The 12513-nt window shown below is 44.5% G+C and overlaps 2 protein-coding genes across 2 annotated transcripts in view; one reads left to right on the forward strand and one right to left on the reverse strand.

The window, feature by feature from the left end:
- The first annotated feature begins 106 nt into the window (after positions 1–106).
- On the forward strand, positions 107–2510 carry CSUI_003043 (jmjc domain-containing protein c2orf60). Its single transcript, XM_068063241.1, has 3 exons — positions 107–872; positions 1092–1145; positions 2121–2510. Exons 1-3 carry the CDS (start codon positions 537–539, stop codon positions 2229–2231), a joined length of 501 nt encoding a protein of 166 aa, XP_067924782.1. The 5' UTR covers positions 107–536; the 3' UTR covers positions 2232–2510.
- A 6209-nt stretch (positions 2511–8719) lies between these two features.
- Positions 8720–12513, reverse strand: part of CSUI_003044 (na+ h+ exchanger) — a 7120-nt gene continuing 3326 nt past the window's right edge. The window contains exon 3 of the mRNA XM_068063242.1: positions 8720–11569. Coding sequence (XP_067924783.1) covers positions 10532–11569 — 1038 coding nt within the window. The 3' untranslated portion in view covers positions 8720–10531. The remainder of the gene's footprint in view (positions 11570–12513) is intronic.

The raw sequence follows: 12513 nt of genomic DNA on the forward strand, positions 1-12513 counted from the left end.
TTATATTCATGCATGTATCCGCTTATGTGCCATAGGAGTATACGCTATCCTTCCTCACTTCACTCTGAGGGATCTACGTGAACAAGGCCGCAACAAGGCATATACTCGATGGTGTACATACACTCAATCTCTCCCAGGAAAAATCCTCCTCCTTTCTCTACCTCGAAACACATTCGCTCGCAGCATTGGCCGACCGACAGTTTTCTATCAACTCACACACAGCGTACACAAACTATACTTATATCTACGTATGCATATATATATAGATATACCTGCAGTGTCTTTACATCTCCATATACGTATACAGATGGAGTGTACATGCAGCTGAATGTGTGTATATGTTCCCCTCTACATGCTTTTAGATGTGACGCTCTGTTTTGTGTGCTTTGCTTGTTTAGGGCCTTGTATCAGGTTTATCTGAGAAGACTTTAGAGAACTTCCCAAGAGTAACTCAAGGTTTGAAGAAAGCTTTCTATTGCGATGTGACTCCAGGGTATATTCTCTTTCTTCCTTCCTTATGGATTCATGCTGTCTTTATGCTGCCTCCCCTTCATGAGCTTTGTCAAACATGTAGAGCCACTATACAGTCTAGAATATCTTCCTCTTCATCGTCCTTCTCGTCTTTCTTCTCGTCACCCCTCCATTCTTCTTCTTCTCCTTCGTCAAGCGGATCTCTGTGCTCGTCGTCTTCAGCTAGCTGTGAATCGAGAGACTCATCGATACAAGCCGGAGAGAAGAAGAAGCAGAACCATCTTTTAGACGGAGGAGAAGAAGAAGAAGCATGTTGTGTATCAGTGAATGTTTTCTTTCTTGATCGATCTCTTCCTAGTCATGAGAAGATCTATGCGAAGAAGGACATCTATGGAAATAAGGTATGCTTTCTTTTCTCCTTCTATCTCTCTATTCTTCTTCTCTAAAGTCTTGTTTCTCCTGGCAAGAATAAAGTAGATCCATGGGATCTAGTTCCTCTTCGCTTCCCTTCGTAATCGCAGAAGGAAGAATGAGAGATAGACGATAAAGGTATCAAGAGATAGGCATAGAGATCTTCATCTACAGTTTCTCCCTGTGTACTTTTGTATGCATGCGAGCAGGATGGGTCGGCGTATACAGAGGCTCTTAATGACGTTCAGCGTACTATTCTTCCGGTAAGGCCAAGCAGTCTCCTCTATCAACCCTCTCATTCCCGCCCGAGCATGTTCTCTTGCCCCTACATCACACAGGCGTCTCTATGTATATTCATCTCTCTACATTCTGCGTAGACAAATAGAAGATGCCCACAGGTATTCTCGAGTACTCATACAAACGACGCCTCCAATTTATGTGAAGCATGACTACGATATATAGAGAGATAGATATAAGAAGATATTTGTGTATCCTCCAGGTAGCTTGTTACATATAGATGTATGTATATCGATCTTCGATGTAGCTAACTATGTGCACTCGATCTACTACCTCCTCCCTTCACTCTATTATCTATCTACCCGTCTATCTGTCTCTTTAGCTGTGTGCATCTGCCGGTCAGCCCTTGAGCGTAGAAGAACTCCTGGCAGTTCAAGAAGGCTTGTAGTTTACGGAGTTTCTTTTTTCTTCCTCTTCTGTGTACCGGCACCTTCCGCTGGGATTCTTTCTATCATTCTCTCTCTCCATAACTCCGCATGTATCCAGAGGCCTCCATGATTCATTTATCAGCATATATGTGTATGCATATATCTCAGAGACAGCGTGGGGCTGTGATCTTGACCGGGCTGTTTCTTTTCTGCCTCTTCTTCTTCGGGGAAAGGAGATCTTTCTTCTTGACGGGAGGACCCTCGTCGTTTTCTTTCTTCGATGGTTGCCGAGTGTGTCTGTCTGTCTGTATGTATGCGTGTATGTATCAATGTATGTATGAATGCATATATGTTTGAATGTACGTATGAATGTATGTATATGAGTAAAGCTATATGTATGTGTAAAGACACGTAGTGACAGAAGGTGTTACAACTTGGTCTAGGGAAGCTACACAGTCCTTGGACTTTCACTTTCTTTCCTCTCCTTTTCCTTTGTTTCTCTTCCGTCCAACAGCCTTTCTTTAACAGATCATCTTTTTATTCTTTCTTTCTTCCTTTCTATCTTCTTTTCAGAGACTGAGTAACCTTCCTTCTCCCTGGTCTTCCTTTTACTTAAGGAAACTGTCTCTTGAACTTGAATCGATGGCTGAAGCCTTAGAGAAAAGAGAGGAAGGAGGAGGCTAGAGAGAGGATGAATCGGTTGTTAAGCACACACCCCTAAGGTATAAGAGAGAACCTAAATACAGGCGCAGCTCTTCTCTCTTACCCATTTCTTTCTTCTCACTCTTTCTCTTTCTTTCTTTCTTCTCCCCCCTAGGATGATCAGTCTAAAGTCTCTTTCCGTGTTTTCTCTTCCTTTTGAATGGAGAAGTTCTCAAACCTTCTTTTCAATGAGTGGAGCCGGTTACCTTTCTTCCTCTTGACTCTTGGTATTCTTCTGTAAAGATCGTGTGATTTATCCCTTCTATACTCTCTACTGAGAGAGACCATTCAGTCTTTTCCAAGTGAAGCAACACGAGTGTGCTTCAAGGCCAGCCGGAGGCCCCTCGGACATAATACCTTAGACTGGCCTAACTCCGAGCCAAGAGAAGAAGAAGAAAAAGACGACTGGATATGGGGGAGAGAAATCTATGGTATACGAGAAGAGGTGAAGACAATGATGTGTCTGTTTCTTTAGACGCCCGAAGTTTCAACCGAAGTTTTCCTAGTAGGGAGAGATATAGAGATAGAATAAAGATCGATAGATAGATTTAAGATAGATAGATAGATAGGTTGAAGATGGATAGATTATAGATGGATAGAGAGCTTAGAGACAGACGCAGAGACTGGGAAGTTAGAGAGGAGGTACATACATAAATAGATAGATAGATCAAAGATAGATAGATAGTTCTTTAGAGCATCGACGTCTTTTCTTGAACTGCCCACTCAGGCACAATCATCTTGAGACCAAAGACAGCGGGAGATTCTTCGTATGGCCTGCGGACCCTTTCCTTGCCCCTCTCCTCCTCTCTAGACTTTTGCCTATCAAATCTTTCCTCTAGACTTATATCAGGGGAATAAGTGATTGAGCCTAAGAAGATTCATAGCCTCAGAAAGTCAGCAAGCGAATAAGGGGTGATAAGAGCAATAAGAGACGATAGACTTGTCAAGAGATCTCTTTCCGCTGGAAGGCCGCGCGAGCGTATGAACGGTAGATATACATATACCAGTGAAAAAAGACTGGGAGGTGGAAGTAAAAAGGAAAGGGCGAAACAAAGACGTAAACATGAAGATGGAGAAAAATGAGAATCCAGAGAAACCTACGTAGAGTTGCGGGCCTGTTTTTATCGTCGTTTTTGCTTGAAGAAGGAGTTGAGAAGCCAGTGGTGATCTTAAGCCAACTCGCTTGATGAAAAAGGCCTCGATCATAACGAACTATAAGAAGAATACAGAGATCGGCAGATAGGCAAGTAGATAGATCGAGAGAACGGCGACTTTACTCCACCGGGCAACATAGATTCTTACGTAGTAGCTCCCAAGTCAAGCTGCTAAGAAGAGAGATATCTCTACACTCGCCGTCTCTCTCTTGTTGCCAATAACCTGAAAGAGAAGGAAAGAAAGGAGACGTCTTGAAAAGAGAGAGATAGTTTGGAAGCCTTTCTGTTCTGGAAGGAACTCGAGGAGGAAAAATCTCTAGTCTACAAGTTAAAAAACAAACCAAGACAAAAAACACACTTCCATGCTTCTTTATTTCTCAATTTAGATTGCAAAAAGTCTCTGAAAGAAAGAATGTCTGAAGTTGGACAAGCTATCGTGTATAGTGGGTAGACTCCTTCCTCATCGATCAGAGAAACCGGTTGCTAGATGGGCTGGCGAGAAAGGAGCCAACCGGGTGAATTGCACATCCATCTGAATGAATCTTTCGTCTTTTTTCTCTTCACCGTCCTTCGAAAATGAAGGCGTGACTAGAGAGCTTCCAATTTTCTCTTCTACTTCCGATCCTCCCCTGCTACGGTGACTCCGGCGACAAATCTTGTCAATCGGAAGGTAAGAAATGGACGAGCGAGCGGCCTCGACTTACTCCTTTTACCGCTTCGATACACCACAAAACAGATCTAGAAGAACCGCCAAACTGAATCTTCTTCTTGCTAGAGATGAACAGTTGGGGTAGAGAAGCAAATGGAGCACTTTGAAGGCTGTTGAAAGCGGGCGTCCAACCTTTCGTGTGTCTCCGGTTGCGTAGAGAGCTACGAACACTTCGTTCATCTGTTTCTTTCTGAGCACCAATGACTAGGTATTCTTTCAACTAGACCGGCAGTCGTGTTTTTAGCTAGAAATTTCCTGGGGTTAGTAAAGATCTGAGAACAACTCTTGGCGACGATGGAGAAAGATATTTGGTCGGCGGGTCGCAAAGAAACCTGGGCAGCTAGCTGTATGGTCATTGCGTGTATCCTTTGCTCCAAGGTTTCATTTTAGATCTCAGGTGTGTTGGTTATCTACTTTCTTTTGAATGGATTTGGCAGGTTTTCTCTAAGACTATTGATTGAAGAGCGTGAATGGAGTCTTGTCTTTCCTTCTCTACATTTGGAAGAAGTTTCAGACTCGTTCTAGATGGGATGGTTCTACGTAGGCAGGTTCTTTGCATGGATACTAAATCGTTGACGGTAGTTGTGTTGTGATTCCCGTTGTAAAGCGAGTCTTTTGTTGAGGGTATGAGGGATGCTCTCTTCGTTTTCCCCGTTCTTCCTTCAGAGGGAAGTCTTAACGAATATCTGTTCTTTCTTCCTCCTTTTGTCATGAGGAAATGGGTGGTTGGATGATGGATTGTTACGTCTAGTCCGTTGGTTTCTCTAGCGAAATGGTGCTGATATTCAGAAGGGCCGCTGTAGGCCTTTCTCGACCTTTCCTATGTTGCTGCTCAAAGCACAACAGCTCTAAGACAACAGCTGCCCCCGAATCGATACTCTATCTTGATTGCTCGGCCGGAGAGAGGCGTAGACGTCATGGGTATTCTCCTGGGAAAGGAAACGTGTGTGCACAGCTTTCTCATCCCTCTTCAAGTTGCAACAAGCACCGCGATTTAGATGGTCTCTTGAATGCTTTGGAACAGATGGTTATATTGTCTTGTCAACATGAGTATCGATCTCCATCATATCATCATAGTAGACGTAACAATCCCCATTCTCCTTCTTTCATAAGAAAAAACGAACCTCTACCGTGTACGGTACATCTAGGAAGAAGCTACCTTCATGAATTGCATTCATTTGCTTCATCTCCATCATATCGACATGTCAGGAATCGATCTTGGAACGTGGATCAGATCTATCCCTCAGGTTCTCATCGATATCCAAAGCGTACAAGAGAGCATGACTTAAATAGAGAAGGAGATGCAGCTAGAGACTCTTCTTGTGATTCCAAGGAGGATTTTCTTCGTCAGTCATCTAGGCATTCTCATGACAGCCAGCAAGACCATCATCCGGCCTCAGAAGATTTTCCTTCTGAGCCTACCGCAGTTATCGTATGGAAGCAGCCTGCAGGAGGTGGCAGTTTGGTGATGTACGGACAAGACAATAAGGCATCTTTTGATGAGATTTTCTTTCCTTTATGGAGTCATTTCTCAGGTTTCTCTCAACGAGGTAAATTTGGACGGCCAGACAATTCAACGGCGTCACAGGGGCCCTTCAGTTCTCGTTTCTTTGGCGGAGGCTACCACCATCTTTTGAACTACTCTTATCTCGAAATGATGCTCGTAGCGGCCTTAGGCTATTTGTTGTTTGGATCGTCCTTTTTCTTGGGGACGCATGCAGAAGGAGGGCATGAGATCGATCTCAAGAGTTTTCTAGCTCCCGGGGCGAGCACGACTGTTTCCTCGGGACAGGGCAATGAAGGGGAAGAACAGCAGCAAGGAAATAATCCTTCACCACCCCTTGTAAATGTTACAACAACGACAACAACCGTAGTACAACCAACTATAGCGACCGCATTCTTAACTGCTCCGTCAACGACCAATAATGCAACTTCGTCTTCGACATCGACACCTCTCCCTACGTTTGTCCCTTTGACGATTTTCCCATCAACCATACAAATAACTCAACCACCGAATCCTTCTTCTCCGTCACCTACGACACCCGAAACCAGTCAGTCTGACAAGAAATCCTCTGAGGAGCAGCAGCAGCAGCCGGAGCAAGCCTCGTCATCCAACTCATCACCGTTGAATTACTTGAAAGACCGCCAAGAATTATCGAAAGCTCTACGAACAGGACTCGCGACAGCAGCTATCGGTGGTATTGGAGGAGTGCTTCGGCGGTTAGGAGTTCCATCTGAAAAGGTGGATGAATTTGTCAAGCAGAATCAACAGCAATTAGAATCTCCCCCTTCCCCGCCGGCTGATCCAGGAGCTTCCTCTCCTGCAGCAGATGAGAAACCTACTCCTGCCCCTACACCAGGGGATCATCCTCTTGTAGCTTCGACCACCACTAGTACTTCGACAACCCCCCCCTCTCTATCATCCTCTGATGGACCCGAGAAAGAAGACAGAAAGCTACGGCCTCAGCCCTATCCTGTACCTGTTCCTTATCCGGTGATGTACCCCGCCTTTCCACCAGCCTACGCTACTCCCATCGCAGCAGTCGCTCCTGGTTATGTTGGAGTTCCTATGCGTGTAACGGTACCTCCAGCCTATCCTCTCTCACCTTTAGCTGCGGGACCTACCGTCCCCCCTGCAGCAGTCGTTATGACAGCTGCCCCGGTCGTTCTGCAACAGCAACAACTTGCGCCTGTCGTAGCAGCCGTTGCTCCTCCACCTCAGACTGTTGTCGTTACTCCACAAGTTACGACGGCCGTTCCTGTAATGGTTCAACAGCAGCAGCAGCAGCCGCTAGTTGCGGTAGCTGCTCCTGCACCGGCGATGGCTTCAACGACAACAACAACTGTCATCTCTCCGGCTGGTCGTCGATGATCGATCATTCACGTAGTATTCATCTTCTTGGGGGGTTCTTCTTTTCCTGTTTAGGGGACGTTGCTCAGTTAGGTGCATGATTTCACGGGGGGATGATTTCTGTCGACGGAGAGATCGTCTTTGAAGCGTGAGCATGTCTAGTCAGTCGGACGCCATTCATACAAGGCGGTACGTGCCGCTTGCCTATTCTATATAGAGAGATATAGGTAGGATAATAGCCTTGATAGATTACAGAACCGTGTTCTAGGTGAGCAAGTCAGTGCTTGCCTTTGGTGTAACGAGGTGATCGAAGAAGAAGAGTAGAAGAAGAAACAACTGGATCTTATATGGTGAATGGAATAGATCTTTTGCTTATGCCGTTACTTAATGCACACTACACCTACTGCTGTGACTAGGGTGACCATTTTGCTATTCTCTAGAACTTTGTGTATATACATACATGTATGGGTGTGCAGACGAATGAGTATGGAAGATGTCTACGCGTGTGTCTATGTCGTGGTACGTTGTGTGGTGGATGAATCTTCAACACTAACACTATAGGAATTCTGACGAACTCTTGAAGAGATCAAACAGATGTCTTTTTAACCTATTCTGACACACAAAAAAGCATTGAGACACTTCCTTCTAAGATATTCTTTCCTTTCACCGTCACATTCTCCTCTCTTTCGGTTGCTCGCCAGGGTTCATTGCTTCTCTTAACTTCAGACATTCTCTCTAACATGACTGACTGCTGTCATCAAAAGGGGGGAGGGCGCCTATCCCTAATGCATATCTGATTACTTCGATTCTTTCTCTCTTCAGAGGTCTTGTTGTCCGGCTACAAAGTTCTCTCAGCATCGCCGCTATTCCGCTCGTTGATCCGCTCGCAAGCAGGCAGTCTAGACACACTGCACAGATATATTTATCTATGGTGTACATACACCTGTTACGACTATGATAGCGAGTTGACAATTCATGTTCTTCAGGCTGAATAGCAGGAGAAACCTGTTACCCTCGCAGTCACGTATATACACAACAAACACGTCAGCAGATGTGTCTACTATGCATGTGTCTTTACACCCCCATATGCGTGTCTTCTGCATATTGGAGAATGACTGTCTTCGTCTCTGAGTAGCCTCTTTCCTAACGGCCAACGTAACTCATTCCTGGCGAGGCACCTTTCTTCATGATCATAGCCTTCCCTCCTTACCCATATCAGGGGAGTTCAAGACCAAACACGTGCACTCTGCGAGCTCTCAATCGTTTGCAATGACCGCATGTTTATCATATCTACACCACAGACCAATCCAAGCTTCCATAGATATCCAACTATCTCCTTGCCTATCTATCTTTCTACCTGTCCGGCTGGGTTAGGATGTCTATGTGTTCTTGAAGAATAACGAGAGATAGAGTTGTCAGAACAGGCTCGACGCGACTGATGTATATCAGAAAAGAGAGAGAGAAACAGGAGAAAAGAAGGGTGTACATACACTATCTGCTTATGTTGGCAAAGGTGAGGATGGTGAGAAAGAAGATATCTATATGTTTCTTTCCTTTCGAAGCTCTCTCTCCCGCGTTTCAGCGGCGAAGGAGGACATCTCAAGAATGAATGAAAGAAAGAAGAAAAAAGTCTCTACAAAAGCCGATCTCTGACAAAAAAGAGAAAAGGGACGAAAGAAGAGAGGGAGTCTATACATCTCTCTCATTCTTTCTCCGTCATCTTTTCGACTTCTAAACTCTAAAAAAACTTCACTTTGGAAAAACGCAAACTGGACGAGAGAAAGAAAGAAACAACGGAAGAAAGCTCTCTTCATTCGAGCCATTCTCTCCAAGCATGACGGATGATCTCGATGAGAGAAGGGCGATTCGTCGTCGTACTAGGAGTAGCTAGGGGGTATAGCAACACATTGTGTAGAGATAACATGAAGCAAAATCTTTATCTTCTTTCTGTTTCCTTCTTCTTATCTATTCTACATAAGAGACGAGAAGAATAGAGAGATCTTCAAAAGAAACAGAAAGAATCTCTTCGGCTTTTCTCCTTAAGAGAACAACAGATCTTCTCTTTCCCCGGACTTGCTTCCTCCTTTTCATGAGCGTGAAGGAGTGAAAAGAAAACGAAATTTGTGATCTCTCTTTACCTGCCCACCTTCGCAAGAGACGATGAAAACGCCCACGGCAGGTGTATGTATGTACATGCATGTTTACCCATGTGTGTTTAGGTGTACATACACCCGAATGATGCGTGTCGACTTGTTTCTCCAACCGAGTACGAGGAACAGCTTTGATATATAGAGAATTCATACACCTGACAAAAGTGTTTTGTCGACTTGAAAGCTCCGTTTATGATCTTTCCTCTTCTTTAAAGCTTCGTTTCGTACAGGCCCTTTTCTATCTTCTCTTTAAAAAGTCATCCAACAGGACGACAGAAGAGATTTCTCAAACACATGTAGGCAAGAAAGAACGTGCCTGGTCTCTGCTCCTTCTTCTCTCCATAAGAAGGGAATTCTTTACCCCTGAACTCCTTCGATAAAAGCAAAAACGTGATGCAGGAAGAAAGATATCAACACCTCATCGTCATACGAAAGAGAACAAAACTCCTTTAAACTCCCCTTCGACGAGGAAAGGAAAAGAAAAAAAGAATGAGATCTAGTAAAGAGATGTTGGAGATACGCTTGCTTCTATCGATCATCTCTCATAGACAAGTTTTATGAGTTCTCTCATGACTAGCAGTGCCAAGCCAAGCAGTCTCTTTACTCCCGTCACTTCATATCAATATCCATCCCCTAGCACACTTAGGAGCAAAATACAAAGAGATTTCTGAATGGAGTGACTCGATCAAGGCATTCTTTCTTTCCTTCTTAATTTTTTACTTCCTTTAGAGATCTCACGTTCCCTAAGAGAAAGAAGAACTTCAGTCTTCTCAAAGGGAAGCGAAAAAGACCTTTGCTGAATGAGTAAAAGCGCCTACAAATGAGAAGAAAGGAGAAAACGTCCGAGTGAAGAGACAAGCCGTGGTCGCTAAGTTCAAACCACTCGAAAATAGAATGTCTCTTCTTCTTCTTCTTTACTTTTTCAATCAAATCTCTGATACTACATGTATACCTATATAGATACTGCCATTCATTCCTTCATCTCTCCATATCTCAAGATGAGGAAGAAACTGTACATTAAGAAGAGGAAAAAAGGAAAACTTTCACGTTCATAATCTAAAGGAAAGAGGAAAGAGTTGTTTCCGTGTGAGGAAACAAAAAAAAGCTTCCCCCTCTACTACTGCTGTTTTTCAGGTGTACGAACACCTAGAAAGAGTCTTCCGGAAGCGACGGGTCGTCTTGAGGTGTATGTACACCCCAAGAGTGACGACAAGGGGATTTGTTCAGGTGTATGTACACCTCAAAACAATCATCAAACTGAAATTACTCTCATCCACCACCACCTATACTTTTTCTTTCCTTTTCTGCCCTCCTTTTTTTTCTCTTCCATCTCTCCAATTCTTCTCTCCTTCACATTCTGAAGAAAGACCCTTCGCTCTGAACTGGCCTTCCGTTCCATTTCTTTCTCATGTAAAACATCATACAAGAAATCGATCCATCTCTCCTCCTGTCAAACTTCCATGGCTACTCCCGTAACCTCCAGTCCCACTCGTGTAACTTTTACTACGGCCACCATGACTGTCTCGTGTTCTTTCTTTTCTTTCTCCCCTCTTTTCATCTATCAATTCGAGACTTTCGGCCCTCATTCTTTCTTCTTTCTCCTTTTGTACATATGCACGGAGTTCTTCCTCTAAGAAGAATCGCGGAAGCGGGGGAGGTGATTTGCCGTGTCGACCACTATCCATCATTCTCACGACACTTGTAGGTCGTCTTCTTCTCTCTCCATAGACTCCCCCATTGAGCTCCTCTTCATTATAATCGACCTCTCCTTCTTCCGAACTCCAATCTTCTGAGAGTGGCCATTGTTCTCTCATAGATCCATCTTGTTCTCCTTCTTCTTGTGCTCCTTCTTGTCCCTCTCCTCTGGTATGACTATTCCTTCTTTCATCTGCTCGATTTCCATTCATCTCTTCCCCGCTTTTGGGACCATGTGTGAACCCTCCTCTAACGTCTTCTTGTTGCGCACTTGCTCTCGTATCATTCTCTACATAATGAGAAGGCTCTTCAGCTCGACGACCTCCTTCTCCATGAACAGCAGAAGAGGCATTTTGAGCGACGTCCCTCTCCCGATGATGCAGTTGTTGGTCTTCTCCTATCACGACCGTCTCTCCTTCTCCTGCACGATCTGAAGCGAGAGCGAAGCTTTCCATCCCCCCACCTCTTGAAAGGCGATGAGTCGCATGCGGTTGCTCCTGTACAAGAAGATGAGCTTCTTGGTGATTTGCATGATGATCTTGAGAGGAATGTAAAACTTCACTCTCCATAAAGCTACTTCGACCTCCACCCCCAAATCCAAGAACTCCACCTACGCCCGACGGCACACAATTCTGAGGTCTTATGAAAATAAAACAAGGACGGAATCGCGATAAACGAAATTGCTGCTCGTCTAATATACGGAGAAGTTTCTCTTTATCTTCTTCGAGAATCAGACCTTTCTGAGCTGTATCCTTGACCAGCTGCATGAAACACCCATGCGCGGGCAAAGGGAGCACAAACAAAGCGCAGAAGAAAACACACCGAGACGTTATGATGACGAGGAAAGAAAGGTGATACTGGAGAAGACTTAGCTGCCTAGCACCTAGCTAGTTAGGGGAAGGCATCTTCAAACTGTCGAAGAAAAGAAGACGGAAGATATGAAGAGATCTCCTCTTGTCTCTCTGCTCTTCTCGTCAGCAATACAGGCGCCATGGGAGGCTCAAACTTCTCCTCTACATCTCACTTGACGGCGAAAGCTTTCTTTCTCTCCTAGTCAATGTGAGGCAATCTCCAATTCCTACCTCTTGCTGGTAGGAGAATTCGGCTTATATTCGAAGAAGTCCATACAGATGTACAGACACTAAAGATCTCTGCTGAGTCCACCTCCTGGAGGTAAAGCTGAGGAAGGTGAAACTTGTGAGAAGTGTGTATGAGACGTGGGTGCCCCATGTCTGTGGTTGAACATGAGAAGACATCAAGCTAGCTGTCAGCTAGCTATGGTGTTGAAGATGAAGACACTGAGTAAGACACCTCCTTCTCCTCTATTTCAATCCTTGTCACCTATCAATAATCCTTCACCATACACAAGAATAGAAAGTGACCATCCTATGTCTGTTAGCCTATCCTAGAGACACGTCTGCGATTCATCATCATTCTCCATAGAGCAGCAGCTATCTCTCTCCTGCTTGATTTAGTGTGCATGCAAGAGGAAAGAAGAGAACGAGAGACACATTTAGCACACCACCCCGCGAACTCTCGCTGTTCCCTACCACATATGAATGCATACACATATGTATATACGAATGTAGATCCATCTATACCTAGGTCATCGATTACATCTTAGACATGAGTTGGCGTGTGTTTTCACTGTCTGTTCTCTCTCTCTTGGTCTTTTTCGGAGACTTTGTCATTTCTGACTCCTTCC

Source organism: Cystoisospora suis, assembly GCF_002600585.1.
Source record: "Cystoisospora suis strain Wien I chromosome Unknown contig_1303, whole genome shotgun sequence".
NCBI classification, from domain to species: domain Eukaryota; phylum Apicomplexa; class Conoidasida; order Eucoccidiorida; family Sarcocystidae; genus Cystoisospora; species Cystoisospora suis.

Excerpts from the sequence above, each read along its gene's own strand:
- CSUI_003043 (XM_068063241.1), top strand. The coding sequence starts at position 537 with ATGCTGCCTCCCCTTCATGAGCTTTGTCAAACATGTAGAGCCACTATA. Across the intron at positions 873-1,091 it reads AGGACATCTATGGAAATAAG|GATGGGTCGGCGTATACAGA; the intron begins GTATGCTTTCTT and ends GCATGCGAGCAG. Across the intron at positions 1,146-2,120 it reads TTCAGCGTACTATTCTTCCG|AGACTGAGTAACCTTCCTTC; the intron begins GTAAGGCCAAGC and ends TCTTCTTTTCAG.